The 27,302-nt window shown below is 39.8% G+C and overlaps 1 protein-coding gene across 10 annotated transcripts; it reads right to left on the reverse strand.

Annotated features, from left to right (window-relative positions):
- Positions 1-26,746, reverse strand: PCMT1 (protein-L-isoaspartate (D-aspartate) O-methyltransferase; the record flags this gene model as incomplete). Of its 10 annotated transcripts, none has more annotated exons than XM_084228284.1 (7): positions 1-180; positions 2,936-3,021; positions 4,558-4,678; positions 6,774-6,878; positions 9,806-9,837; positions 11,096-11,200; positions 26,518-26,746. In XM_084228284.1, 7 exons carry the CDS (start codon positions 26,744-26,746, stop codon positions 1-3), a joined length of 858 nt encoding a protein of 285 aa, XP_084084410.1. The 10 variants fall into 10 exon arrangements, with proteins under 10 accessions (XP_084084410.1, XP_084084414.1, XP_084084417.1 ...); XM_084228288.1 differs by having other exon boundaries at positions 2,936-3,052; positions 4,571-4,678; positions 26,518-26,572; XM_084228291.1 differs by having other exon boundaries at positions 2,939-3,021; positions 26,518-26,572.
- Positions 26,747-27,302: the final 556 nt, after the last annotated feature.

A 27,302-nucleotide genomic window follows, 5' to 3' on the forward strand; every position in this document is an offset into this window, starting at 1 on the left:
TCACTTCCACCTGGACCACTGCTTTTCTTTATCTGTTAAAGGCACGTATATCACTCCCATCAGAGGTTTCATTTTGACACTGCCATCTTGTAGCTTATCGTACTGCTCCAACATTTGGTTTCCACCTGCAGGACCGACCGGCAATATCAATCTTCCACCCGGCTTTAGCTGGTCTATTAGCTATAAGAAAGTGAACAAACACATATATACCAAGTTAAGGTTTTATATTAAGAGTCATTTTATATTACTATAAAAACCTTTCAGAGCCTCCCTGGTGACATGCCGAGAGGTTGAGTCTCGGCACTATGAAGCTGTCGGTAGCCACTGCAGCATGAGTTCGATCCCTGGCCAGGGAGCTAAGCCACATGGTGCAGCAGACCTCTATTTTGCCCGCTGCTCCCCTCAGTGTATTTCAGTCAATCCACCTGTTTCGCTCCCCACTCTGTCTCTGGTGAATCCTCTCACCACCCCCTGCCCCTGCACCTCTGGCCTATACCCCAGCTCTTGTATGCATAAATAAAATAAACCTTGGGCCTCCCCTAGTGGCACAGGCAGTTGAGCACCATGCTATGAAGCTGTCAGCAGGTTCTGTAGTGCCGGTTCAATCCCGGCCGGCCGGTGAAGGTCCCACATGGCGCAGCAGACCTCTCCTATCGCGCCCACTGCTCCCCTCAGCAGTGTATTTCGTCAGTCTGCCTGTTCTGTTCCCCACTCTGTCTCTGGTGAATCCTCTCACCCTCCCGCACATCTGGCCTGTACTCCGGTTCTTGTATAAAATAAGTAAATCTTTAAAAAAAAAAAACAAACCTCAAAAAAAAAAAAAAAAAAAAAGGTGCTCTCAGGCCTCCCTAGTGGCGCAAGGGGTTGGGATGCACCTATGGGGCTGTCCGCAGCCACTGCAGCACGAGGAGTTCGATCCCCCGGCCAGCCAGGGAGGAACTTACATGGCGCAGCAGATTTCTCCTGACTAGCCCGTTGCTCCCCTCAGCAGTGTATTTCAGTCAGTCTGCCTGTTCTGTTCCCCACTCTGTCTCTGGTGAATTCTCTCACCACCCCCATCTCTGGTCTTTGCCCCAGTTCTTCTATGCATAAATAAATCTTTAAAAAAAAAATCTCTTAGCAACTTTCAAATATACAATATAGTACTGTTAACTAGTCACTGTTTTTTTTAAATTTCAAATTATATGCTGGATGAGGAGTGAACTCTTACATATATTTTGCTCCTTTCACATAATAATAATTTATTAAAACCACTTTAAGTTGGGCCTCCCTGGTTGCGCAGGCGCAACCCCTGGCCGCCAGGCGAGGGTCCCACATGGCGTGCAGACCTCTCCTGCCGCCTGCTGCTCCCCTCAGCAGTGTACTTCATCAGTCTGCCTACTCTGCTCTCCCCTCTGGCTCTGGTGAATTCTCTCACCCTCCCGCATTTCTGACTGTACCCAGTGCTTGTATAAATAAATAAATAAATCTTTAAAAAACCACATACACACACAAAAAAAACCACTTTAAGTTATGACTGTGCAAATACAATTTGCTACTTAGTTATGATTATTTACTGTACAGCAAACCGCTTCTGCACTGATATGCCCCTTGCCATCTCTTTGGTTCTGCTTCCTCCACCTCCTGAGGCAATTATACCTCCATCTGCTTACATTTCACATACTAGAGTTCGGGGTTGCAAGTATAATCTCCTAGATACCTGGAGTTTGTATTACTGTTTTTTGTTTTTATAGTTGTTTTTAGGGTGATGTCAAAGAGGAAGCATAAACATCTTAACTGTTATTTTAAAACTGGACAACCCCCTAAGCATATTTATCTTTAATCAAGTATATAAAAACCCCTATAATACCTCCAAGTGCTGCTACAATGTTTAAATTCATATTGAGCTAAAGCCAGAAATGCTCTTCAAGAGCATCACAGTTCTATTTAAGATTTTAATTGCTCCTACCAAGCTGCCAATATTTTAAAAAAAAAAAGTTAAAACTACTGATCCTGTGTTCATATGTGAAAGTTCATAAAACTATTCATTTATGACTTGTACACCTTGCATACATAACATATAATACTGGAATGAATACCCTCTCATTGCAACAATATAATTCTTACTAATCTTTAAAATACAGTTCAAATTCCATTCCTATATGGAGTCTCCTTGACTACTCTATGCAAATTTATCTTCTCCTTTGAACTCTTATAGTACATATATATATATATATATTTTTTTTTTTTTTTGCGTAGAACTGGGGTGCAGGCCAGAGGTACAGGTGATGAGAGGATTCACCAGAGACAGAGTGGGGAGCAGAACAGGTAGACCGACTGAAATACACTGGTAAGGGGAACAACAGGCAAGACAGGAGAGGTCTGCTCTGCCATATGTGGGTCAGCTCCCTGACTGGGGTTTGAACTCAGGCCAAAGTGGTGATAGTGCTGGGACTTAACCCCTAGGCCACCAGGGAGGCCCAGTACATATTTTCTTTCATATTCAATATATACTATAAACTAATGCTAGTGTAGCATTAATTTGCCTGTTACATGTACAGGCATTCTACATATCTCTGTGGAATATAAGCTCTGTGTTGGTAAAATGTATGACAAATACTTCCTGGTCTCTCTCATGAACCTAACAGAATTTTACATATTTTGGTATTTAGTAAAACACTAATTGATTATCAGGTTATGAACTCTGGAGGGACTTTCCCAATTCTTTTGGTATACCAGTTCTAAGTAGGATCAAATAAGACAGTCATAAGCTGGGGTTTAGTAATCTTCATGTCATTTACTTGAATATCAAAAAACAGTATCTACTAACTACAGCTAAAATGCATAAGATAAAACTCTAGTTATATTTTTGAGCATCATCTAGAAGTCAATTCTCTATTAAGTTTTTTAGTTTTAGTTCAATAAAGCACATAAATATAGGAAAAACTCAACTCACTGCCTGGGGCACAACTGGGGCTGCGGCTCCTACATGAATAGCATCATATGGGGCTTCTTCGGCATATCCCATTCTTCCATCTCCCACTGAAAGAAAAAAAATATATGCTTTAAAAATCTGTTCAGATATGGGGCCTCCCTGGTGGTGCAAAGGGTTAAGGTGCAACCTATGAAGCTATCTGCAGTCACTACAGCACGAGTTCAATCCCTGGCTAGGGAGCTACCCACATGGCACAACAGACCTCTCCTGACTTGCCCGCTGCTCCCCTCAGCAGTATATTTCAGTCAGTCTACCTGTTCTGCTCCCCACTCTGTCTCTGGTGAATCCTCTCATCCCCTGCACCTCTGGTCTATACCCCAGTTTTTGTACACATAAATAAATAAATCTTTTTAAAAAATCTGTTCAGAAAGAACTACCTAATGTGAAGATTTAAAGTGGGGAAAGAATAGATTTTTAATAAATGATGTCTGATCAATTGGTATTCATATGAAAAAAAAAATCTCTACCTTCACCTCACACACATACATACATTATACACAAAAATCACTGTCAGGAAGACCAAAGACCTAAATGTGAAAAGCCAAAATGATAAAGTTTCTAATAAATAAGAAGACATTTTCCTGATTTCAAAGTAGCCTTAAAGAGGCCAGAGAATGTACTAGAAGAAACTGGTAAGCCTGACTATATTAAATTTAAAGCTTCTATTTATCAAAAAAGTACAAACATCTGAGTGAAAAGGCAAGATACAAGGTAGAAGAACAGATTTACATGTGTGACTAGAAACAACATAAAACATCCATCTTCAGAATTAATAAACACATTTTGGTAATGTTCTTAAAATGGGAATGCAATAAAGTCATAAAGATAAACTGGATACAAAAAAGACTCTTACAAACATAATATTGAATGAAAGAAGTAATTTATCACAGAATATACTGTGTATGATTCCTTTTATGTAAAGCTCAAAATAAAACACCATTATGGAAATATAATTAGAAAATAAATTCACCATCATAATAACAATTATTATTCTCATTATTATTACCATTAGGGAGAAGGGAGGGAGTTATGAGGAGGAAAAGGCAAACAGAAGACTTCCAAGGTACTAGTAATGTTCCATTTCTTTATTAGTGTACTACTTAAGCAGGTATTTGTTAAGCTTCCAGTTTATGTTTTATGTACTTATTGTATGTTTATTTTTCACAGTAATACAAAAATATGGTCACATGGAAATATGTCTACTGTAAAATGCTGAATAGAAGCAAACAAGCAATTATGCAAGCAATTTATTCACACAGATTTTTTATATGTCCAGAAAACTTAAGGAAAAGGAGGGGCTTTCTTTTTAATCTTGCACCATTCTGCATTGTTTACCTTTTCTCTAGGGGACACATTATTTTAGTATTACTACTTAAAAAGCAATGAAAAAAAATACAACATGGGCATTTTCTGAAATAGTTCAGTCATGTCACCCACAGTATTTTAAATTGTTACTCTTATCTAGTATTTAAGAGTGAAAGGTTTTTTTAATGCAAGAATTATTTGTATTATTTAGCTTGTAGGGATTTTCTGAAAATAAAAATTCTCCATAAAGGAAATTTTTAAAGTGTTCTGATACTTACCAACCAACTGCACCCTCCCTGAAGACAAAAGCATTGGATCATCCTTTCTGACATTATTTATTGAGTCATCTACTAGCTCTTTAATGTGGTCAATTCCTATGACTTTTCCAGTAGATCCAACCTGTAAATGAAAGAATAAATTTGTTTTGGTCTAAATTTGTTTTACTGCACAGTAAAGTGTTGCCTTATCTGATGCCATATTCTGCAATAAGAAAACAAGGTAAACATCTTAAGTCTCCAATTTGATTGTTAAATGCTCAATTTTTAAATTATTTGTGAAATGCAACCTTCTCAATTTTAACCCTCAAATGAATTATTATTTCAGTAATTAAGAGGGTAGAATAAGTTACAAAATCTTGTAGTATTAAGAAAAATGATGTATTTATTCAATTTCTAAATTCTAAATCCAGGACTTTAAAGAAAGACTTAATTACCAACACCATCCAGTAATTAATACAAGTATTGTTTCTATTTAAATTCCCTAAAAGTGTGACTTTAAATATTAAAATATTACATAAAAATTTTTACAGGAATTTCTACACCTAATACTGCTGCCCTATGTGGAAAATTAAAAAATCTCAAAAGGTTCCAAGTAAAATTTTATTTCATTTATTTACACATATAGGAATTGGGGTGTAGGTCAGAGGTGTGTGTCGGGGTAGGAGGGCGGTGAAAGGATTCACCAGAGATAAAGTAGGGGTTAGAACAGGCAGATATGCTGAAATACACTGCTGAGGGGAGCAGCGGTTGAGACAGGAAAGGTCTGCTGCACTATATGTGGGTTAGTTCCCTGGCCGGGATTGAACTCATGTTGCAGTGGCTGGTGATAACTTGATAGCACTGAGACTTTAAGCTCTGTGCCACCAAAAGTCCCCCCAAGTAAAATTTTAATTGTAAAATGAATCTAGTATAATAAAGACTCTAAAGTGAGACTACCTGGATTCACATCTGAATCAGGTTCTTCAGCTTTAAAATAAAGAAAAGGGGACAGACCTCATAAAGATTAAGTAAAGAATACATAAAATACATGATAAATTATTAAAAACATTAATATCAATTTTCACTTTTATTTTAAAGATTTTTATTTATACATACAAAAACTGGGGTGTAGGCCAGAGGCTGGCAGGGTGAGAGTGCTAAGACTTAACCCCTTGCGCCACCAGGGAGGCCCTAAAATCATTTTTAAAAAGATAAATCCAATGACTTTAAAAAAAAAAAAAAAAAAGAGTATTTCTCTAAAATCATAAATATGTCAATTAGAGAAAACAAGTTACCAATTAAATGCCATTTCTAAACTTAAAAAAAAAAAATCCTGGTATTCCATTAGTGAGGGCTAATCTTCTATAAACAAGTAAAACAACAGGAAAGAAATATCTGCGTCCTTACTATGTACCAGACACTATTCTGAGAGCTTAGAATACATCAATGAAAAAAAAAAATTAGGCAAAGTTCCCCCTTCCCTAGAGCTAACACTCTACTGTCTGCCATCTCTATATTTATAGCATATTAAATGAATTTTAGTCCAAGATGGATCCATAAATCCCAACTTAACCAGACCAGACCCTTCCAATTTGGCCTCCAGGGACAAGATTTTTCATTATCAACCTGATTTGAGCATAGATGAGCACAGATGAACCTTTCCTCCAAAGTGAGTATATGCCTGGGCTTACACTCCATATAGTCATTTACCAGATAAGACTCTGAAAATAAAAACTGAAGTATAACACAAAGACAATTTTCGGAGAGCCCCCCCCTCTTTTTTTAAATGTAAAAGCAGCTCTACCCTCATTATTAATGCAAGATGAGAACTTTAAAAAATGTAATTTGGGAGCTCCTACTTGTTGCCAATGTGTGATCACAAGAGAAGAGCTTATGAGATAACGAAGCCAACATGTGAAGGAAAGCAAAACCAAAACAAGAACCAGAGAGAACACTTTGTCAATAATAATATGTTTCTTCTCAATCCAGCCCCACAAAAGTCAGACATACCATTAGACTTTTCCATTATATAAACCAAATAAATTCTCTTTTTGCTATACCAATTTAGATTAATGTTATTTAACCCCCCCCAATCCTAAGTGATACATCTAATTACTATCTTAATAGAATTTAAAAAAAGGAAAGAAAACCCTCAAAAAATGCTAGTGAAGTAAAAAATATAGTCAAATCCTGTAATATGCTTCTGCTGAGATCAGAATGAAAAATAAAACTCTTACCATACGGGCAAAACATGCAGTAAGGATTCCACTTCCAGATCCTACATCGAGCGCTTTAGCTCCTTCATGCAATTGATCAAACAGAAGCTCTAGTGCATATGCATGCTGCCAAAAGAAAATAAGGCAAATAATCATTTTTTCTAGATGCTATAAAATATATATACCATGGAACAAATAAAAGTACCAACCTCATACCAATTTTTCTACTAGTATCATCTACCAAGACATGAAAACATGTTATATACTTATGTCTACATGAGAATTACATAAGAAATTTCCCACTGTTCAATTAAATTCTTACATTTAGATAAAATGACTCAGTAATTTTAAATCTGGTGTGTGAATTTTTTTTAAAGATTTATTTATACATACAAGAACTGGGGTACAGACCAGAGATGAGGTGGGGGTGGGGAAGAGGATTCATCAGAGACAGAGTGGGGAACAGAACAGGCAAATATACTCAAATACACTGCTGATTAACAGTTTTAAAAGTTGATTATGAAAAAATTTCAAACCCATATAAAAGGTGGAAATACAATGAACATCCCTTTCTCCTCCTACAGAATCACTAACCAGGGAATTACATCTTAGGGGAGAAATAAAACACTGTACAAAAATGAACAATGATGTTAAAAAAAAAAAGACTCACTAACCACTTATATTATACCATACTCTTTTACCAAACCTTCTGAAAACAGGTCATAGACATCATATATCACTCCTAAAAACTTCAGTAACCATCTGCCAAAAACAAGGCCATCTTCCTTCTCAATCACCTCACCATTACCACACTCAGGAAAACCATCAATTCAGTATCACCCAACATGCATACCACATTCAAACTTCCTCAATGCATATATACAGACATACATTTTGTCCCAAAATGACCATTAGAGGTCCCCCCCGCAATCCATTAAAGGTTCATTCACTGCATCTGCCAATCTAGAATATCTCCCCTCCACTCTCCTCTACCTCCCACTTCACTCTGTTCTTAGGACACTTCTTTTAAGGAATCTGAGCCAGTTGTACATAATATACTACAGATGTGTCAGTTTCCTCATGGTTAGATTCAAATCAAAGACTTCTAGCAAGAAAACCACACAGATGCTTATTGAGGCCTCCCACTGCACCATATGAGGAAGAACATAATCCTGGGCCCTCACTACCAGACTTGCTGTTAGAAAATGGGTCCACTACATAGCTATGTTCAAGGCATGTTTTTCTTCTGTAAGTAATAATATGTAGAGCAATAATTTCAGACTCCAAGGATATTTGTTCCCCAACAATCTTCTTAATGGTTTTAGAGTAACTGATGATTTTTGCCTAATTCGATTATTATGCTGATCATGACAAATAGTGATCTGTAAAAGCACTCCACATTGATTAACTGGCATCCTTATGTTTTTCATTTTTCCAGTCTTGCCCTTTTTTTCATCTCTATGGATGCATGGATTTTTATATCTTGATTAACTGTGTTATCCTCATCATCTACCATTTCTTCTCAAATTGTCTCTAATTTGGTGTTTGGGAGTTTCTTCAAACCTGTCTCTATGTCCCATTAGCCTTTGAGTGCTTCTGCAGTTTCAGCACTGTCTTCTCCAAGAAGCTCTAATCTCTTTTAGTTGCACTTGAGATTTAATATCTGGATGTGAAGTGTGCTCACTGCAAGCAGGACATTATTTTAACAGGTTTTTAAAAAATCTCTTGCCCACTGTATATATCACAATATTCCTTAATCATAACTTTGGAAACTATTATAGGACATAGCCATTTCCAAGCCTGTGATTTTAAGCTTCAATCAAAGCAGACATCATTTCTCTTTAGTTCTCAATTTGTTTCTTTTTTAATATTTCTAATAGCTATACAATTAATGATACAAGGTCACAAATTCTTTTAGATATAATTAATTAATACTATTTTGTTCTACTCACATTCTGGTTCAGCAAAATTCAAAGGACACAGTGCTTGCTACTTACATATGCATATACACAGACATACATATAGTCGTACTATGTGGCTATATTCACATATATTTTCCATATCAAGAGACAATGGTTACTCAGAAAATGTTAAGTGATTAAAAATGCATTCTTTCTAGAGGGAAATTCTGATACAAGCTATGATATGGATAAAGCTTAAGAACATTGTGTCCGTTGATATAAGCCAGTGACACCAAAAAAAAAAAAATACTGTATGATTCCATTTATGAAGCACCTAAAATACTCAGCTTCACAGAGACAGAAAATAGAATGGCAGTTGCTAGAGGCTGGGACAAGTGGAGAATGGGAATTACTACTGAATGGGTATAGTTTCAGTTTTGCAAGATGAAAGACTTCTGGAGCTTGGCTGCACAGCATTATCAATATACTTAATACTACTGAACTATATGCTTAAAAATGGCTAGGATAGTAAATTACATGCATTCTAACGCAGTAATTTTTTTTAAAGTATCCTTTTCAACAATGAAAAGAGAAGTAACCAACTAAAAAATGGGAAAGGGATTTGAATAGACATTTCTCCCAAGAAAATATACAAATGACCAATAAAAGATGCACACAAAAAGATGCTCAATATCATTAATCACTAGCGAAATGCTTATCAAAACCACAATGAGATACTACTTCACAGTTACTAGGATGGATAAAATAAATAAGATATACAACAACAATAACAAGTATTGACAAGGAAGTGGAGAAACTGGAACCTTTATACATCGCTGGTGGGATTGTGAAATGGTGCATCCAACTTGGATAACAGCTTGACAGGTTCCTCAAAATGCTAAATGTAGGACTACCGTATGACCCAGTAACTCCACTCCTAAGTATTTATCAAGATAATTGAAAATATATGCACACAAAACCTGCACACTAATGTTCACAGTAGCAAGAAAGTAGGAACAATCATTTTATCTAATACATAAATGATAAAACTGAAGTAACTGAAAGTTTAATTCTTTAAACCATCTTTACTTGAGGATATCTTAGAGGAAAAAAATGCAATGCATTGTACCCAAATGATCAAAGTCAACTTACCATGTGTGGAGCACTGATTGTTGCTTGGAAACCTAGAAAAGAAGATGACAACAACTGATACATTCAGTTTCAAAAACATAATAAATATTCCATGAAATCCCCTTTTCTAGCATTTATAAATCATTTTTTATAACTATTTTTTTACAATTTCAAGAAAATAAAACAGTTACTGTGTACTTTAGAGTGCTGTCATACAGCAGTTAAAAATCAGAAAACACGGCCCTGCCAAAGGCTGAACGATCATCTGGTACAAAAGTCCCAATTACTTCAAAAAAGGCTTCTGTAGAGTTAGCTGAGAAAGGAAGAATGTCAATAAGTTGAACTGTTAAATTTATGACTTGTCTTCTCTTCAGATTTATAAAAAGAAAGTAAGTCTAGATCTATAACACATATGTAAAACTTTGTGAAATTAAACTGCTTTATATTTCTAACAACTAGGGCAACTGGCAAACAACGTGGCTTAAAAGACTAATAAACCACTTCAATTTGCTCTTTATAGTACCATCTAATAATGATTTACATACTCTTTTCTTAGTTTGAAGCTTTTATTTTCTTCCAATGTTGCTTTCTCAAATCTTATTTACCTGCTTCTGCAATCTGAAGCAATTTTCACTGAGCGGTGGTAGCAGGTGCCTTCGGGGTTCAGAAGCTCCTCAGGATCTTCTCTGATGACTGTTATAGTGCTTCAAAAGGAGAAAGCATGGCAGTTGGCCCACAGAATCCTGAGGCACTTCTAAGCCTCAAAGGCGCCCACTGCCAAGGCTCAGCAGTTCAGCAAAACCTGCTTCAGGAGAAGGAGTTAAATATGGAACTTTCTAAAAACAAGCATAAGCCAAAAAATTCAGGGCAAGTGAAACAGAGAAGTCAATAATAATTACATTTATTTCTTTTAATTTTGATTTAAAAAATTAGTTCTGATGTGAACACAACCTAGTCAAATTAAGGCCCCTCTCCCCAGTGATCTTATAAAAAAATAATAATAATTAAGGTCCCTCAAGAAAAGTCAGCATTCAGCTTAAATTTTAAGTTTTCACTAAAAGTATTATTTTATGAAAAATTTAAAAATTCTTCATATATACTACACATATTGCTACTGCTTGAGAACACAGACATGGTACTTCATATATAACAGTTTATTAAAATGGATATGTTTTATGAGATTTAGTACAGCATAAAATTCAAATAGCAACCAAGGTAATGATAAATATTTATATCCTAGCCTAGCTTTATTTACAAAAATTATAGAGTAAATAAATTAAAATGTGACATTTTCAGAAACCTAAAGCTTACCTATTGATTGTGGAGAATCCATGTAAGGGTTGCATTTTGCATAGTGGGAGCGGTCTGTGGCTAGCATTACTTCAAATACTTTATCTGTCTTGATGATCCCATTTTCTGAAATGAACAAGGCAAATATTTTAAGCTGGAAATGAGATGATCAGACATGTTTTGGAATAATTATTCTGGCTGCATTGTAGAGACAGGGTTGAAAGAGAGCAGACTGGAAGTAATTGCAATGGGCCAGGTAATAACAACTGGGTCTTTAATAATGACAGTAAGAAAATGAAGAAAATAGAAGAATTTGAGTAATGTTTAGTAGGTAATGTATACCTGCCTGGATTTGGAGGTGGGAGAGGGGGGTGATTGTTGAGATGCCAATATCATAACTGATTTGAGAAATCCTGGAGAAGGACAAGAGTCAAGGAGGAAAAAGACAAACTATTCAGTTAGGGGCTATGGACCATACAAGTGGAGATATTCCAATCAGTTGGATATATTGATCTGGGACTCAGGAACAAGACCTAGGATACAGATACAGATTTCTAGTTATATGGATGGCAACTGAAGCAAAGGAATTAAACATAAGTAGCCAGAGAAGAACACACACAGAAAGAAAACACTTAAAGAGTTCTTTATATATTTTGGGTTTTAACCTCTTATTAGAGATATGATTTACAAATATTTCCTCCCATTCAGCAGGTTGTATTTTCATTTTGTTATTTCTTTTGCTGTGAAGATTTTAGTTTGACGTGTCCCAGTTATTTTTGCTTTTGTTGCCTTTGTTTGGGGAGTCAAATTTGCATGTTCAGTCTTGGTAAACATGAAAACGTATTAGACCCTTTGAAGATAATAATAAGCAGTTACAGAGGTGGCATAAAATCAAGCAGAAATACCATTAGAAATCCCAAGATAAGTTAGTTTTTTTAAGAAGGAATGCAGTCAATAATATATACATTTGGCTCCCTCAACTATCAATTATTTGACATTAAATATAAAATAAATTGCAATAAGCATACTGTTACTGTGCATGACTTTATTATTCAAAAAGGTCCTCTTAACACAGTGCATCTAATGCCTGTTAGGTACATACCAGAAATAGCGCTCCATGCTTAGGATTTTTTAAGATTTATTTATTTATGCATACAAGAGCTGGGGTATAGGCCAGAGGTGCGGGGGGTGGGGATGAGGAGTCACCAGAGACAGAGGGGGGAACAGAACAGGCAGACTGACTGAAATACACTGCTGAGGGGAGCAGCGGGCGAGACAGGAAAGGTCTGCTGTGCCATGTGGGTAGCTCCCTGGCTGGGGATCGAACTTGTGGGGCAGAGTTGTGGATAGCTTCACAGTACTGTGCTTTATTAACCCCTTGTACCACCAGGGAGGCCCCTGCTTAGGATTTTTAAAATGAACAAGATAGTTTATGTTCTCACAGATCAAATATCTATAAGATTAAATGTATGAATTTGACTTTAACAATCGAGAAATAGGGACTCCCTGGTGGTGCAGCAGGTTGAGCTCAGCCCTGTGAAGCTGTCCACAGCCTCTGCAGCATGGGTTTGATTCCCGGCCGGCAAGGGAGATACCCACATGGTGCAGCAGACCTCTCCTGCTTTGCCCGCTGCTCCCCTCAGCAGTGTATTTTGGTCCATCTGCCTGTTCTGCTCCCCGCTCTGTCAGCCCCTACACCTCTGGCCTGTACCCCAGCTCTTGTATGCATAAATAAATAAATCTTAAAAAACAAACAAAAAAAACTTTAAAAAATCTAGAAATAATCTGAATTTCTCCACACCACCCTTCAAAAATAAAAAACACCACACCTAAGATCAAGAAGGGACATAAAACCCACATGATCCATGCATTCACATTGTCAGGAGACAGAGAATATCCATATTTCAAACCATATATAAGTAGGAAATTAACAAATTCCAATAAAACTTCCACTACTGCTGCAAAATTATATGAGAAAGTAAGGGTGGGATAAGCTTTTAAATGTGCTAGAAAAATAGGTAGAAGAAAGCAGGGGATAAAGATGAAGTACAGATAAAATCATTCCCAGAAAGAAGTAGTACTACACTAAGTATTAAAATACCACAGGGCCTCCCTGGTGGCCTAGGGATTAAGTTTCAGCCCTATCAAGCTATCCCCGGCCACTGTGGCCTGAGTTCGATCCCTGGCCAGGGAGCTAACCCACATGGCGCAGCAGACCTCTCCTATCTCATCTACTGTTCCCTTAGGAGTGTATTTCAGTAGATCTGCCTGTTCTGCTCCCCACTATCTCTAGTGAATCCTCTCACACACACCCCCACCTCTGGCCTACACCCCAGTTCTTGTATGCATAAACAAAAATAAATCTTAAAAAATAATAATAATAAAAATAAAATACCAAACAGGTCTGAGACTTAGAAGTTCATAGCAGTAGCCTCAAGGAAGGAACTTAAAAATGAGTAGGTTGACAAAGGTGCCAATACCAGTCAATGATGACAAACCACCTTTTTTTAAACAAATGTTCCTGGGACAACTGGATAGCCACAGGCAAAAGAGTGAAGTTCATTCAACTCTTATCTTATACCATCTATAAAAATTAACTCAAAAATACGTGAAAGTTCTAAATGTAAGAGCCAAAACCATAAAATTCATGGAAGAAAATATGGAGTTAAATCTTCATGACCTTTAGTGATGGATTCTTAGGACACCAAAAGCACATTCAATAAGAGAAAAAATAGATAAATTGGATTTCATCAAAATTAAAAAACTTTGTGTTTCCAAGATATTTTCTCCCAAGATCTACAAATTACCAGTAAGCCCAGGAAAAGATGCTGGATATCATTAATTGTCAGGGAAATCAAAGTTAAAACCACAAATAGCTACTATATCATGCCCACGAGGATGGATCAAAAAGTCAAATAACAAAAGCATTTTGTTAAAGATGTGAAGATAACAGAACCCCTTATGAACTAAAAGTGAGAATGTAAAATGATGAGCTACTTTGGAAAACTGTCTGACAGTTCCTCAAATGATGACACATTAAGAGTTCCCACAGGACTCAGCAATTCATTTCATTGGTGTAAGAGAAAGGAAAACATGTCACACAAAAACCGGTACATTAATATGCATAGCAGCATTATTCATAATAGACAAAATGTGGATATAATCCAAATATCCATCAGCTGATAAATGGATAACAATGGTCTATACCATGGCATGTTAAGTCATTTAAAAAAATGTACTGATTCATGCTAACACATGAACGAACTTTGAAAACATGTTCAGTGGAAGAAGCCATCATAAAATACCACATATTGTATGACTATTCAACAAAATGTCCAGAATAGGAGATCATAATAATGGCCAATGTTGGCCCAAATATGCAAATAATCCAAATGAGAGGTTAGTAGGAATCCAAGCTATAGATCAAATAATTAAAAATTTGAAAAATGAAGTCACATTAAGAAAGTATCTGTTATGCTTACTTTGGCAGCACTTTTACAAAAATTGGAATGATACAGAGACCATTAGCATCTGCATATAAGGGTGACATGCAAATTCAGCAATCATTCCACATTTTTTAAAAAATCAATTAAATGACAGAAAAGAAATTAAGAATATACATTGGAGGGGCCTCCCCGGTGGCGCGGCGGTTGAGCGCTGGGTTGCGAAGCTGCCCGCACGGCCTCTACAGCGCCAGATCGATCCCCGGCTGCTCCCCGACCACGGGAGGAGGGTCCCACATGGCGCGCAGACCTCTCCTGCCGCCCGCTGCTCCCCTCAGCAGTGTGCTTAGGTCCTTCTGCCTGCTCTGCTCCCCGCTCTGGTGAATTCTCTCACTCTCCCGCACTTCTGACTGTACCCAATGCTTGCATAAATATATAAATAAATCTTTTTTAAAAATTATAAAAAAAAAAAGAATATACATTGGAGAAAGTATGCTCTCTTCAATAAATGGTGTTGGGAAAACTAAACAACCACAAAAGAAAAAAGCTAGATTATTTTACACCATACACAAAAATTAGATCAAAATGGATTAAAAACTTTAACGTAAGACATGAAACCATAAACTCTTCAAAGAAAATATAAGTGGTATCAGCCTTGGTAAACTTTTGGACCTGACTCCCCAAACAAAGGCAACAAAAGCAAAAATAAGTGGGACACATCAAACTAAAATCTTCTACACAGCAAAAGAAATCATCAACAAAATGAAAATACAACCTACTGAATGGGAGGAAATATTTGTATATCATATCTCTAATAAGAGGTTAAAACCCAAAATATATAAAGAGCTCATTAAACTTAATAGGGGGAAAATCCAATTAAAAATATGCAGAGATTTGAAAAGACATTTTTCAAAGAAGACGTACAGATGACCAACAGGTACAAAGTGCCCAACTTCACTAATCATCAGGGAAATGCAAGTTAAAACCACAATGAGATATAATCTCACGTCTGTTAGAACAGCTATAATCAAAAACACAAGGTCCAGTGTGCAATGATTACAAACAGCAACCTCCTTGGGAGTGTAAGCAGCTTGTTGCTTTATGAGTTGCCCTAAGGGACCTTGTAGACAGTCCTTTCTGATGGACATCCATGTCTAATCTCATGATATGCCCACTACCACACTCCAGACAGGGTTACCGTTGGAAGTCCCAGAGCATGGTACACAATGGTCAAGTCATCGTGTCCATTCCCAGCAAGCTGCAGAACAAGAAGCATGTGACTGAGGCACTATACAGGCTGGCCACCAGGATATTCACAGCTCCAAGAAATGGGGCTCTACCAAATTTAATGTGGATGAATTTGAAGATATGGTTGCTGAAAAGTGGCTCAACATAGATGGTCAGATACATCCTTCATTGTACAATTGTCCCCTGGACAAATGTAGGCCCTGCCCTCATGAAAGTCTCAGAGCTACCCCCTCCTTAGTCATGTTCACCAATAAATCCCGCTTCCTTTCAAAACAAACAAACAAACAAACAAACAAAAGACAAGAAATAGCCAGTACTGGGAAGGGTGTGCAGAAAAGGGGATCTTCATGCAATATGGAAAACAGTATGGCAGTTCCCGAAAAAATAAAATTAGAATTACTATATAATGAAATCTTGACATTTGTGACATGAGTGGACCTTGAAAGGATGATACTAAGCAAAGTAAGTTAGACAGAAAAGGTAATTTTAGGTGATTTTATTATACAAAGTGTTTTTAAAAATGAACAAACAAAATAAAACTTAATGAAAAAACAGAATGGAATTAGCCAGTGGGGAGTGGGCTTGGGGTGTGGGCAAAACAAATGATGGGGGTCAACAGGTACAAACTTCCAGTTACAAAATGCTAAGTCATGGGCATGTAATGTACAGCATGACTACAGTCAATAATATCGTAGCACATACTTGAAAGTTGCCAGGAGAGTAAATCCTAAAAATAAACTTTGTATGATGATGGAGCGGGACAACTAGATTTACTGGGTGATCATTTCACAATGTATACACATATCAAGTCATTATACTGTAAACATGAAATCAATATTTATTAATTATATGGCAGTAAAAGATTTTTTTAAAAAAAGATATCCTCAACTTGGGGATAGGGAGGGGTACAGAAGGAGATAAATTCCAGGGGGGAAAAAAAGGCAAAATACTATACAAGAACCATGATTTAGATATGAAGTAAACTGAAATGTGGTATGATTTCAAGCAACTGATGAAGTATAAAAAAAGGAAAAATATTTGACTTCCTCTTCAATAATATAGGGGTCTGCAATACTGGAAACAACAGGGAATAAACAAACTCACAGTACATTACACAGCTGTGCAGAGTGTTAACAGTCCTTCAATTAATGATACTGATTTTCAATCCTTAAAAATAAACAAAGTGAGGGCCTCCCCGGTGGTGCAGCGGTTGAGCGCTGGGTTGCGAAGCTGCCCGCAGCCTCTGAGGCACCAGTTCGATCCCCGGCTGCTCCCCGGCCACCGAGGAGGGTCCCACATGGCGCGCAGACCTCTCCTGCCGCCCGCTGCTCCCCTCAGCAGTGTACTTTGGTCCTTCTGCCTGCTCTGCTCCCTGCTCTGGCTCTGGTGAATTCTCTCACCATCCCGTGCTTCTGACTGTACCCAGTGCTTGTATAAATAAAAATAAAGTAAATAAATCTTTAAAAAATAAATAAATAAATAAATAAAAATAAATAAATAAACAAAGTGAGCATAATTCCTTCTAGCTCCATCCATGTTGCTGCAAATGGCATGAGTTTATCTTTTTTGATTGCTGAATGATATTCCATTGTGTATATATACCACATCTTCTTGATCCAGTCATCTATTTTTGGGCATTTAGGTTGTTTCCAGGTTTTACCTATTGTGAATAGTGCTGCAATAAACACAGGGGTACAGGTATTCTTTTAAATAAATGTTTTTGTGTCCTTTGGGTAGATTCCTAGGAGTGGAACTGCTGGGTCATATGGTAGCTCCATTTTTAGTAGACTGAGGAACTTCCAGACAGCTTTCCATAGTGGTTGGACCAGTTTGCACTCCCACCAGCAATGTGGAGAGTTCCTTTTTCTCCACATCCTCACCAACATTTGTTGTTGCTAGTTTTTCTGATATGTGCCCTTCTTACTTGTGGGGAGGGAGAGGGATCAGAGGGAAGGAGGAAGGAAGGAGCACAGGGGACTGAGGTGATGGTGCATGGGTAAATTGGTGAAAGAAATTCTATGGGGACTATACCTGAAGGTGTGGGGAAGCAAACATTGTTTGAAAATGAACAATGATGTAAAAAATATATATAAATAAAAATAAAATCAAATAAAAAATAAAATTAGATTTTTTCAGACCAAAAAAAAATGAACAAAGGGCAGGGGGGAGGTCTCCCTGGTTGCCTAGGGGTTAAGTCTCTGTGCTATCACTACTACAGCCTGACTTTGATCCCTGGCCAGGGAGCTAACCCATGTGGGTTAGCTCTCCTGTCTCGCCCACTGCTCCCCTCAGCAGTGTATTTCAGTCAGTCTGCCTGTTGTGCTCCCCACTCCGTCTCTGGTGAATCCTCACTCCACACACCTCTTGCCTACACCCTAGTTCTTGCATTAAAAATAAATATTTAAAGGGCCTCCCAGGTGGCGCAGCGGTTGAGCGCTGGGTTGCGATGCTGCCCGCGGCCTCCGCGGCACCGGTTCGATCCCTGGCTGCTCCCCGGCCACCCGAGGAGGGTCCCACATGGCGCGCGGACCTCTCCTGCCGCCCGCTGCTCCCCTCAGCAGTGTACTTCGGTCCTTCTGCCTGCTCTGCTCCCCGCTCTGGCTCTGGTGAATTCTCTCACCCTCCCGCGCTTCTGACTGTACCCAGTGCATGTATAAACAAAAAACAAACAAACAAATAAATAAATAAAACATGCTTCTATTTAAAAATAAATAAATAACCACAGGAAAAAAACACAGGAAAAAAATCCCTGGTGTCGCAAGGGGTTAAGGTGCAACCTACAAAGCTATCCGAAGCCACTGCAGCACGAGTTCAATCCCCAGCGAGGGAGCTACCCACATGGCATAGGAGACCTCTCCTGACTTTCCCACTGCTCCCCTCAGCAGTATATTTCAGTCAATCCGCCTGTTCTGTTCCCCACTCTGTCTCTGGTGAATCCTCTCACACCCCACCCACACTTCTGGCCTGTACCCAAGTTCTTCTATGCATAAATAAATAAATCTTTAAAAATAAATGAACAAACTGCATAAGAGTTACAGCTCAGAACAAAATGTAAGTGTTATTGACCTCAACAATATAATAAATTGTTAAGTAAATTGGGAAAAAATAGAGGGAGAACTCACTAGAATTTTTTACAAAGTGGAGAGTTTAAGAGGTTGTGTCAATTTATAAAATACAGAACAAGAAATTGAGGTTAAAGTATATTACTCAAATTTACAAAGGCAATCCCAAAAGAGGAACCAAAAATTATGATAAAACTATATGGCCTCCCTGGTGGCGCAAGGGGTTAAGACACAACCTATGAAGCTAGCTGCAGCCACTGCAGCATGAGTTCTATCCCTGGGCTGGGAGCTACCCACATGGTGCAGCAGACCTCTCCTGACTTGCCCACTGCTCCCCTCAGCAGTGTATTTCAGTACATCTGCCTGTTTTGTTCCCCACTCTGTCTCTGGTGAATCCTCTCACTCCCAACAACTGTATGAATAAATAAATCTTTAAAAAAAAAAAAAACTATATGGAGGGAAGGGAGTTGCAGTTTATCTACTTAGCAGATCAGCAGATGATGGTTAAAGTGGATAAAATGAGGCAGCTCTCACCTCCCAAGACTGCCCACCCATGTCTATGCAGGCATCTCTTTTAACAAATTTTTCCCTTTCAAAAACAGCAGCAGCAGCAGCAATGGCTCTCTGCCCACCTGTGTCTTTGCAGGTGCCTCTTTTTCTCCTTTCTCCTTTTCTTAATAAACCTGTCCCCTTAAAATGTAAGCTAATAATAGTAATAATAATAAAGTGGGTAAGATGAGGAAAAAAGTTTAAGCATGTGATTTAGAGACATGAAGATAATCACCAAGAATCAAATAGGTGGACCGCCCTGGCGCAGGGGTTATGTCTCGCGATATCAAGTTATCAAGCTATTGCCAGCTACTGCCGCCTGAGTTCATTCCCCCCGCCACGGAGCTGACCCACATGGTGCAGCAGACCTCTCCTGTCTTACCTGCTGCTTCCCTCAGCAGTGTATTGAGTAGATCTGCCTGTTCTGCTCCCCACTCTGTCTTTGGTAAATCCTCTCACCCCCCTCACCTCTGACCTGTACTCCAGCTCTTGTATGCATAAATGAAAATAAACCTTTAAAAAAAAGAATCAAAAAGATATTGAAAAGTGTTTCACTCCAGGTAACAAGCCTGGAGTAGGGGAGACAGAGCAAGTGATTCCTATTTTTCATTATAAGCCCTCTACTATTTTATCTTCTAACTATGCATGTATATTACTTGACTAAAGGTTAATCTTTTTAATTATCCTGGCCTAGTATCACAGACAATATGCACCTATGTAGATGTATATATAATGTATATATGTATACACACACACACACCCCCCTCTAATTAGCAAGATGTAAGATGTGCCAGACCCTCTTTTTCTTCACAGTGGTAGAATTTTAATTGGGGACATTTTCTAGCCTTCCTGTAGTTAGTGTAGCCTTACAATTAAGTTCTTGTCAATGGAACATATGCGGGAATTATGTATGCAAACTTTCAGATCATGCCCTTAAAAGGAACGGGGTTTTTCTTTTTCCCCATTGCTCTCCGTACTGGCTAGAATAAAGGTAGAGCAATAAGAGAGAAGGGTCCCAGTCCTCAACATCACCGAACCGCCATATTAGGCGTAAATTGTTTATATGGGGGGGTTTTACAGGGCACAGAAACTGATTTTGGTGGTCATTGTTACTTTGTTCATCGTTATAGCTGTAGAACAGCAATAGAACATAAAGCACACTGCAAATAGAGAGGAAAATGAGGTCAATTTCAAGAAAAGGACTGGAGTTAGAGCAAGGGAGAGACCCTCAGGAGCCCTGAAAGCTAAGCAAGATGCACTACATTTTATACAGTAAGCAACAGGAGGCCAGGGCATAAAAAAAATATTACATAACAGAGGACCCTAGGAAATTAGTATAATGTGTAGAATGATTTTGAGGGGAGAGAAATGGAAAGTGTGACGACCAACCAGATACCATGTATTTTATTAGTCCAAGTGTGTGAGAACCTAGGCTAAAATATCACTGAAAATACAGCAGAAAGAATAACTCTGAAAGGCATTTGTCAGAACTACTGAGTTAACTGGGTGACAAACTGAAAGTATCAATGATTTCTTCTAAGATTTTTTTTTCTTCTAAGATTTTTGATGAGGGAAAATAAGGGAATGAAAACAACTATGGAAGAAATAAAAAAAGGATCTGTGTTGGTATGAAGTAATGAAAACACACTTAAGAAACTAGCTACAGAAACTTTTAAAAGCAATATAGAAACTTTTTCTAAATTTGTTACAAAGTTATATCGCAACAAAAGCAACACTATCTTACTAGTTTATGACTTGAACAGATGTTAATCACCTACTCTGCGTATCTTCTCAAGCATCAATACACCAAGGAAAACAATAAGAAACAAAATGGTCACATTTTACTTTCCAACTAGAATGATTAGGCATAAGTGGTAAGTAGAACTTGAAATGGATTAGTTTTAAATTCACACTATAATCAAAGAAGAATTTTATGTGATGGCAAGTTATAATAAAGCATATCATTTAAGTACCAAAGACAATTTTAAAATGCCTCTTTCTCAAGACTGTTATAATAAAATCACAGAATGTGTAATGTGGAAGGATCTTAGAGATCTAGCAAGTGTTCAAAGCTGGTGACAAATCTCTTCTACAATATCCCTTACAGTAAAAAGGTCACTCATTCTTTGCTTTACCCTATCCAGTGACAGAAAACACTATTTTTCAAAGCCAATTCTTTGACTGTTAGGATAGCTTTGTGAATACTTTTAAATAATGAGCCAAAATCTGCCTCCTATCTGTCCTGGTTTGACCCTCTCCTACACAACATTTCTTCAACTAAATAGACATTTTTTTTATTATAATTTTTTTTAAATAGAGGTATGTTTTATTTATTTATTTGTTTGTTTGTTTTGTTTATATATGCACTGGGTACAGTCAGAAGCGCAGGAGGGTGAGAGAATTCACCAGAGCCAGAGCAGGAAGCAGAGCAGGCAGAAGGACCGAAGTACACTGCTGAGGGGAGCAGCGGGCGGCAGGAGAGGTCTGCGCCCTGTGTGGGACCCTCCTCCTGTGGCCGGGGAGCAGCCGGGGATCGAACCGGCGCCGCAGAGGCCGCGGGCAGCTTCACAACCCAGCGCTCAACCACTGCGCCACCGGGGAGGCCCTAAATAGACTTTTTTGCTGCTAAACCAAACCACCTCAATCTCATCAAATCATCATATAACATGCTGACCCTTCTTGTCATCTTGATCACCTTTGTCTGACAATCATCAGTTCTGTATTTTTTTTAAAGATTTATTTATTTATGCATATAAGAACTGGGGTACAGGCCACAGGTGCAGGGGGTGAGAGGATTCATCAGTGACAGAATGGGGAACAGAACAGGCAGACTGACTGAAATACACTGCTGAGGGGAGCAGCGGGCGAGTCAGGAGAGGTCTGCTGTGCCATGTGGGTCACCTCCCTGGCCAGGGATCGAACTCATGCTCCAGGGGCTGCAGATTGCTTCGCAGTGCTGTGCCTTAACCCCTTGTGCCACCAGGGAGACACCTGACAATCATCAGTTTTTCACCACTACTTTTAAAACATGTTGTCCAGAGTTGAATGCAATACTAATAACAATATCTGGAATAGCACAATGGAACTAAGATCATGTTAAATAGAATGTAGCACCTAGAACTAGTGCTGGTCAATAGAAACTCTTATAAGTTCTATCTGCACTGTCCAACATGCTAGCTATAAGCCTCTCGTGGCTCTTAAGCTCTTGAAATGTGTTTAGTACAACTGAGAAACTGAATTTTTAATTTTCAGTTTATAACTAAAATATAGACACTGATTATTAAAATTTCCTCAAAATGTCATATAAATTATCTTGTTCAATTCATTGTAAATTTACTTACTAGAATATGTCAAGACTTAGTTTAAATAAATTAAAATAATAAGGTATTTTTCTGGATTCTAAATTAGGTCCTAATTTCTGAAAATAGTGAATTTAGGATTCTGTCTTTCCTACTACCATATAGGTGACTACAAGTAACACTCTAAATAGAATAAGAAAATAATTTCAATTTATTTGAAAAAGTAAAAACAGTTAAATATATAAAAATTACATAGTACCATCACTATTACATAGTCAGAGGTCTCCACTTAAATGTTTTATAAGTATCTGAGACATATCTTTCCCCCAAATAAACTGCAAAACTGCATTCTCACATCTCCTTGCACAATCCTCACAAATTTCAGATTGCCTTCTTGCTTACTTTCTTCAATTGAAAAAATGACAAATCATCCCAGTTTCTCAGGCCTAAAATCTTGCTGTCATTTCCTTGACTCCAATCTTTCTCTCATACCCCAAATACAATCTAGCTATTGCTATTTTCTCTGCCTGAATGGCTTGACTTTTTTCCTCACCACCAAACCTTTGATCAAATGACACCTTAGTGTGAGGCCTTTTCCCCTGCAACTGCAAACTGACTACTCCATACTCGCTATCCACCCCTTCCCTACTTTATCACTTATCATGTGCCATATTATATATTTTATTCATTTGCCTTCACTAGAAGAAAGCAACAAGAGAGAACAGATGTCTATTTTATTCACTTAAATAGCCCCACTTTCTGGCCTGAAAAAGTGTGAAACATCAGTTGACCGAATGACAAACCATAAATATTATATATGCAAAATGAGTCAATCAAGGATGTAAAAGAAATAATAATTGACACATTAGGGTAGTGGACTGATTATCTTTACAAACGAAAACAGGTAAAAGAACAATTTGTTAGCATTGTTTTAAGTGGCCAGTACATCATTTGAAGTCTGTTAGTTAAAATTAACCTTCCTCAAGCGCTCTGGGTTAGAAACCCAGGCTCCAGGAGACGACCTCTCCTAACCTCACCTACTCCTACACCTTCATCTTTTCCTAAACTTTACCATGGCTTAAAATTAACCCAATAAAGTGGGTTATAATAAAGTAGAAAATGACTCTAACAAATATTTAAACAACATTCCTGGGTTTAGCAGGCTCACAGTTGGTTTAAATTAATTTGTTTCATGAGCATATTATCACCTATAATTATAAAATAACTGCATTTTTCATGTTATAGGCTTGTCCTATCCTATTTAATTAACATAAAAATCCACTTCTCCAGTTGCACTAACAATGCAATGCCACATGGAGCTAGTAGCTATCACATTGAACAGCTCAAATACAGACATTACAGAGAGCTTTATTGGTCAGAACTGCTCTAGGCTTTTTTCCTAAAGCTTTATTTTGAAGCACATAAGTGATTCAGCTGAAACAGAGGCAGAGTGTAACATTTTAATTTCTCATTCTCTATGTCGGTGATTCTCAAACTGCAGTCCCTGGAGCAGCAGCACCAGCCTTATTCAAGAACTTGTGAGAAATACCATTCTTGAGCCTCAGCACTCACCCCCTTTTCCAATTTGCAGATTTCTTTTTACTTCAACATCAACATAATCACATTTCAATCTTTTCTACAGATTTCATTAGAAGCCTCTAAATTAGTGGCTACAACAGTGGAATAACCAGGAAAGGGGGAAATTTTTCAATTTTGTGCCAACTGAATTTCACATGAGTAAAAATTACTTTTATAATAAATATAGCCTATTAGCTAAAATTAATGCAACAAGAAGTTGAAACTAAAGTTGTACAAGTGTTACAAAAGAAGCTAAACAATTTGTTCTCTAATTTCCTCTTACCACAGACCTAATACAAAACTAAATGTTTTTCTATATCAAGTCATGTATCAAATATTTTTTATTAAATTTTCTGACAGAAAACATGCATAGAAGGTTCAGCTAAGAGTAGCAATGTGATAGTACATTAAAAATGATTGTAAGGGCCTCCCTGGTGGCATAAGGGGTTAAGAGACAACCTATGAAGCTATCCGCAGCCATTGCAGCATGAGTTCGATCCCCAGCCAGGGAGCTACCCACATGGCACAGCAGACCTCTCCTGACTTGCCCAGGCTCCCCTCAGCAGTATATTTCAGTCAGTCTACCTGTTCTGCTCCCCACTCTGTCTTTGGTGAATCCTCTCACCCCTCTGGCCTGTACCCCAGATCTTGTATGCATAAATAAATAAATCTTTTTTAAAAATGATTATAAAACCATTGGGAAAAGATCTAGACTTGGCTTACTAGAAATTTGGCCCCAAAAAGGAGACTCTCTAAGAGCCTGATTGATTACAATTCTGCCACAGCCAAGGATCTACTGAGATAACCTACCAGTGGAAAATTACTTAATCACAGTTCGTGTGCAGAATGTTTTGCACGTACACTGCACTAGTAGCAGATACTAGATCACTTAAAGAAATCTATAAAAATATTTACATCTTTAGTACATGTGGAATCCATGAGAACCTACATTATACTTCATATACTGCCTCATAATATTGCTTCAACATATAAATAGCCACTTCCAATCAAATATCCTTCCATAAAGTGAATACTGGCAATGCTCGACAGAATTCTGAAATCTAACCATCCTTCACTGCTAAACACTAAGGACACAATTTCTTGTTATATTGTAAAATATCCATTTTATTATTTAAAAATAGGAAAATGAGCAATGTTAAGTACTAGTCATGTGCCAGCAGTGCTATTTATTTCTCTCACTCATGTTGATGTCCATAGCACAGATTGATGCATATAATGTACATTTAATTGGCATTTCTGGGGGAAAAAAGTGAGAATTAAGTTCTTCAAGAGAATTCAAAGATATTTTAAAAGTCCCAGCCCTCAAGGAGGTCACAAACAAAACTAGGCGACCTGGCAAACACGCGAAAAGCTAAATGACATGTAACAATCAAAAATACCACGTGGCAGGATAGGATTATTTGCAAAGTTAATGACAAGGAAAGTACTAGCAGTCCACGTCTCCCAGACCCGACACGGCATTCCGATGTAAAAAAAAGAAAAGGTGACACAGCATTCGTCCCACAGGAAACTTATCAGAGGAAGGACTACAATAACTGAAGAGAAAAACAGAAACTTCCATACAAGGCTTTTACAGCACACGGGACCCCAGGAAAAGTTAGAGCATCAGAGACACACACGCCCGTCGGCTGGGCCGGGACCTCGACCAGGCTCCTGAGACATGACCCCTCGGGAACAGCATCCCTGGCTCTTTCTTCCTCCGCCCCCCACGAAGCTTTCCACTGGACTGTCGCCCCAGAAATGCCTCCCAGCACTGCCACGACGATCCTCTCACCTTCCTCTCCCTCCCCGAGCCGGTATCAGACGGAGGCATCTCCCTCCGGGGAAACACCGGAGGGCGGGGGAGGCGGAGCGGGAGAAGCGCTCACAGCCGGGGCGGCTCCGCAGCAGGGAGGGGGGAAGGCGCGGGGGGCGCGGGCGAGGCCCCCCGGGTCCCGGCCCAGCCCCCGGAGTCCGGCCCGCGTGTCCCCCGCCCGCCGGGCCCCGAGGCGCAGGCGGCGGCTCCGGGGACAGCCCCGCGGCCCGCGCCGCGCCCGACCCCCGCCTGCCCTGCCCGGCCCGGCGGCCGCGCTCCCGCGCGCCCCTTCCCGGCGCCGGCGCCGCGCAGCGACAGGTCCCGGGGGACGCGGGGCGCGGCCGCCGGGGCCACACCGCGCCGCGAGCCTCCGCCGGGCGCGGGTCGGGGCCGGGGCTTCCCGTCGGCCCCGGGGGCCCGGCCTGCCCCGCCGGCCCGCGGCACTTACTGCGGAGGTTGTGGATCAGCTCCGAGTGGCTGGCGCCGCCGGACTTCCAGGCCATGGCTAGGCACACCCGGAGCAGGTACAGGACGGCCTTCAGCGCGGCGACGGTGCCCAGCAGCTTCGCCAAGAGGGAGACCACTTCCCACACGCCCGCCGCCCCGCCCGCGTCCCCGCCGGAGCCGCCGCCGTGACTGCCGTCGCCGCCGCTGCCGCCACCGCGCGCTCCCGGCATCCCCCGCGGCGCGCATGCGCTCTGTGACGCCGCGCGGCCCGGGGCGCGGCCGGGTGGGGCCCGAGGCGGGGGTGGCGCGTGCCCGGTCGCCCGCGCCGCTGGCTGCCGTAGCTCGGGGCGCCGGCGGGGAGCCCGGCTGAGTCAGCGCCGCCGCCGCCGCCGCTGCCTGCCAGTCCCTGAGGCTCTCGGCTGCACGCCGCCTCCGGGCTGGGGCCGCGCGCGGGCGGGCGCGTGCGAGGCCGCAGCTCCCGTCCCCGCGGGCGGGACGGGCCGGTGCCGCCGCGTCTCCGGATCTGGTTCGCCCTCCTGGGGCTCCGCAGCCGCCGCCGGGTCAGCTGTTGCGAGCCGCGGGTCTGCTCCTATGGCTGTCCAGGTTGCTAGGCGGTGGGCTCCAGCCTTCTCCCGCCTCGCCCAACCCAGCCGGCTATTATTTAGGTGGATTAGAGCCCCAGCTCCCTATGGCCGAGCACGAATAATCCTCTTAGAACCGAGAAAACCCAGGCCTCCTCTAACCCGAGGCCTCTAGCCTTTGGTTTGTGACAAATATGTAACAGTT

Source organism: Talpa europaea, assembly GCF_964194135.1.
Source record: "Talpa europaea genome assembly, chromosome: 2".
Taxonomy (NCBI): domain Eukaryota; kingdom Metazoa; phylum Chordata; class Mammalia; order Eulipotyphla; family Talpidae; genus Talpa; species Talpa europaea.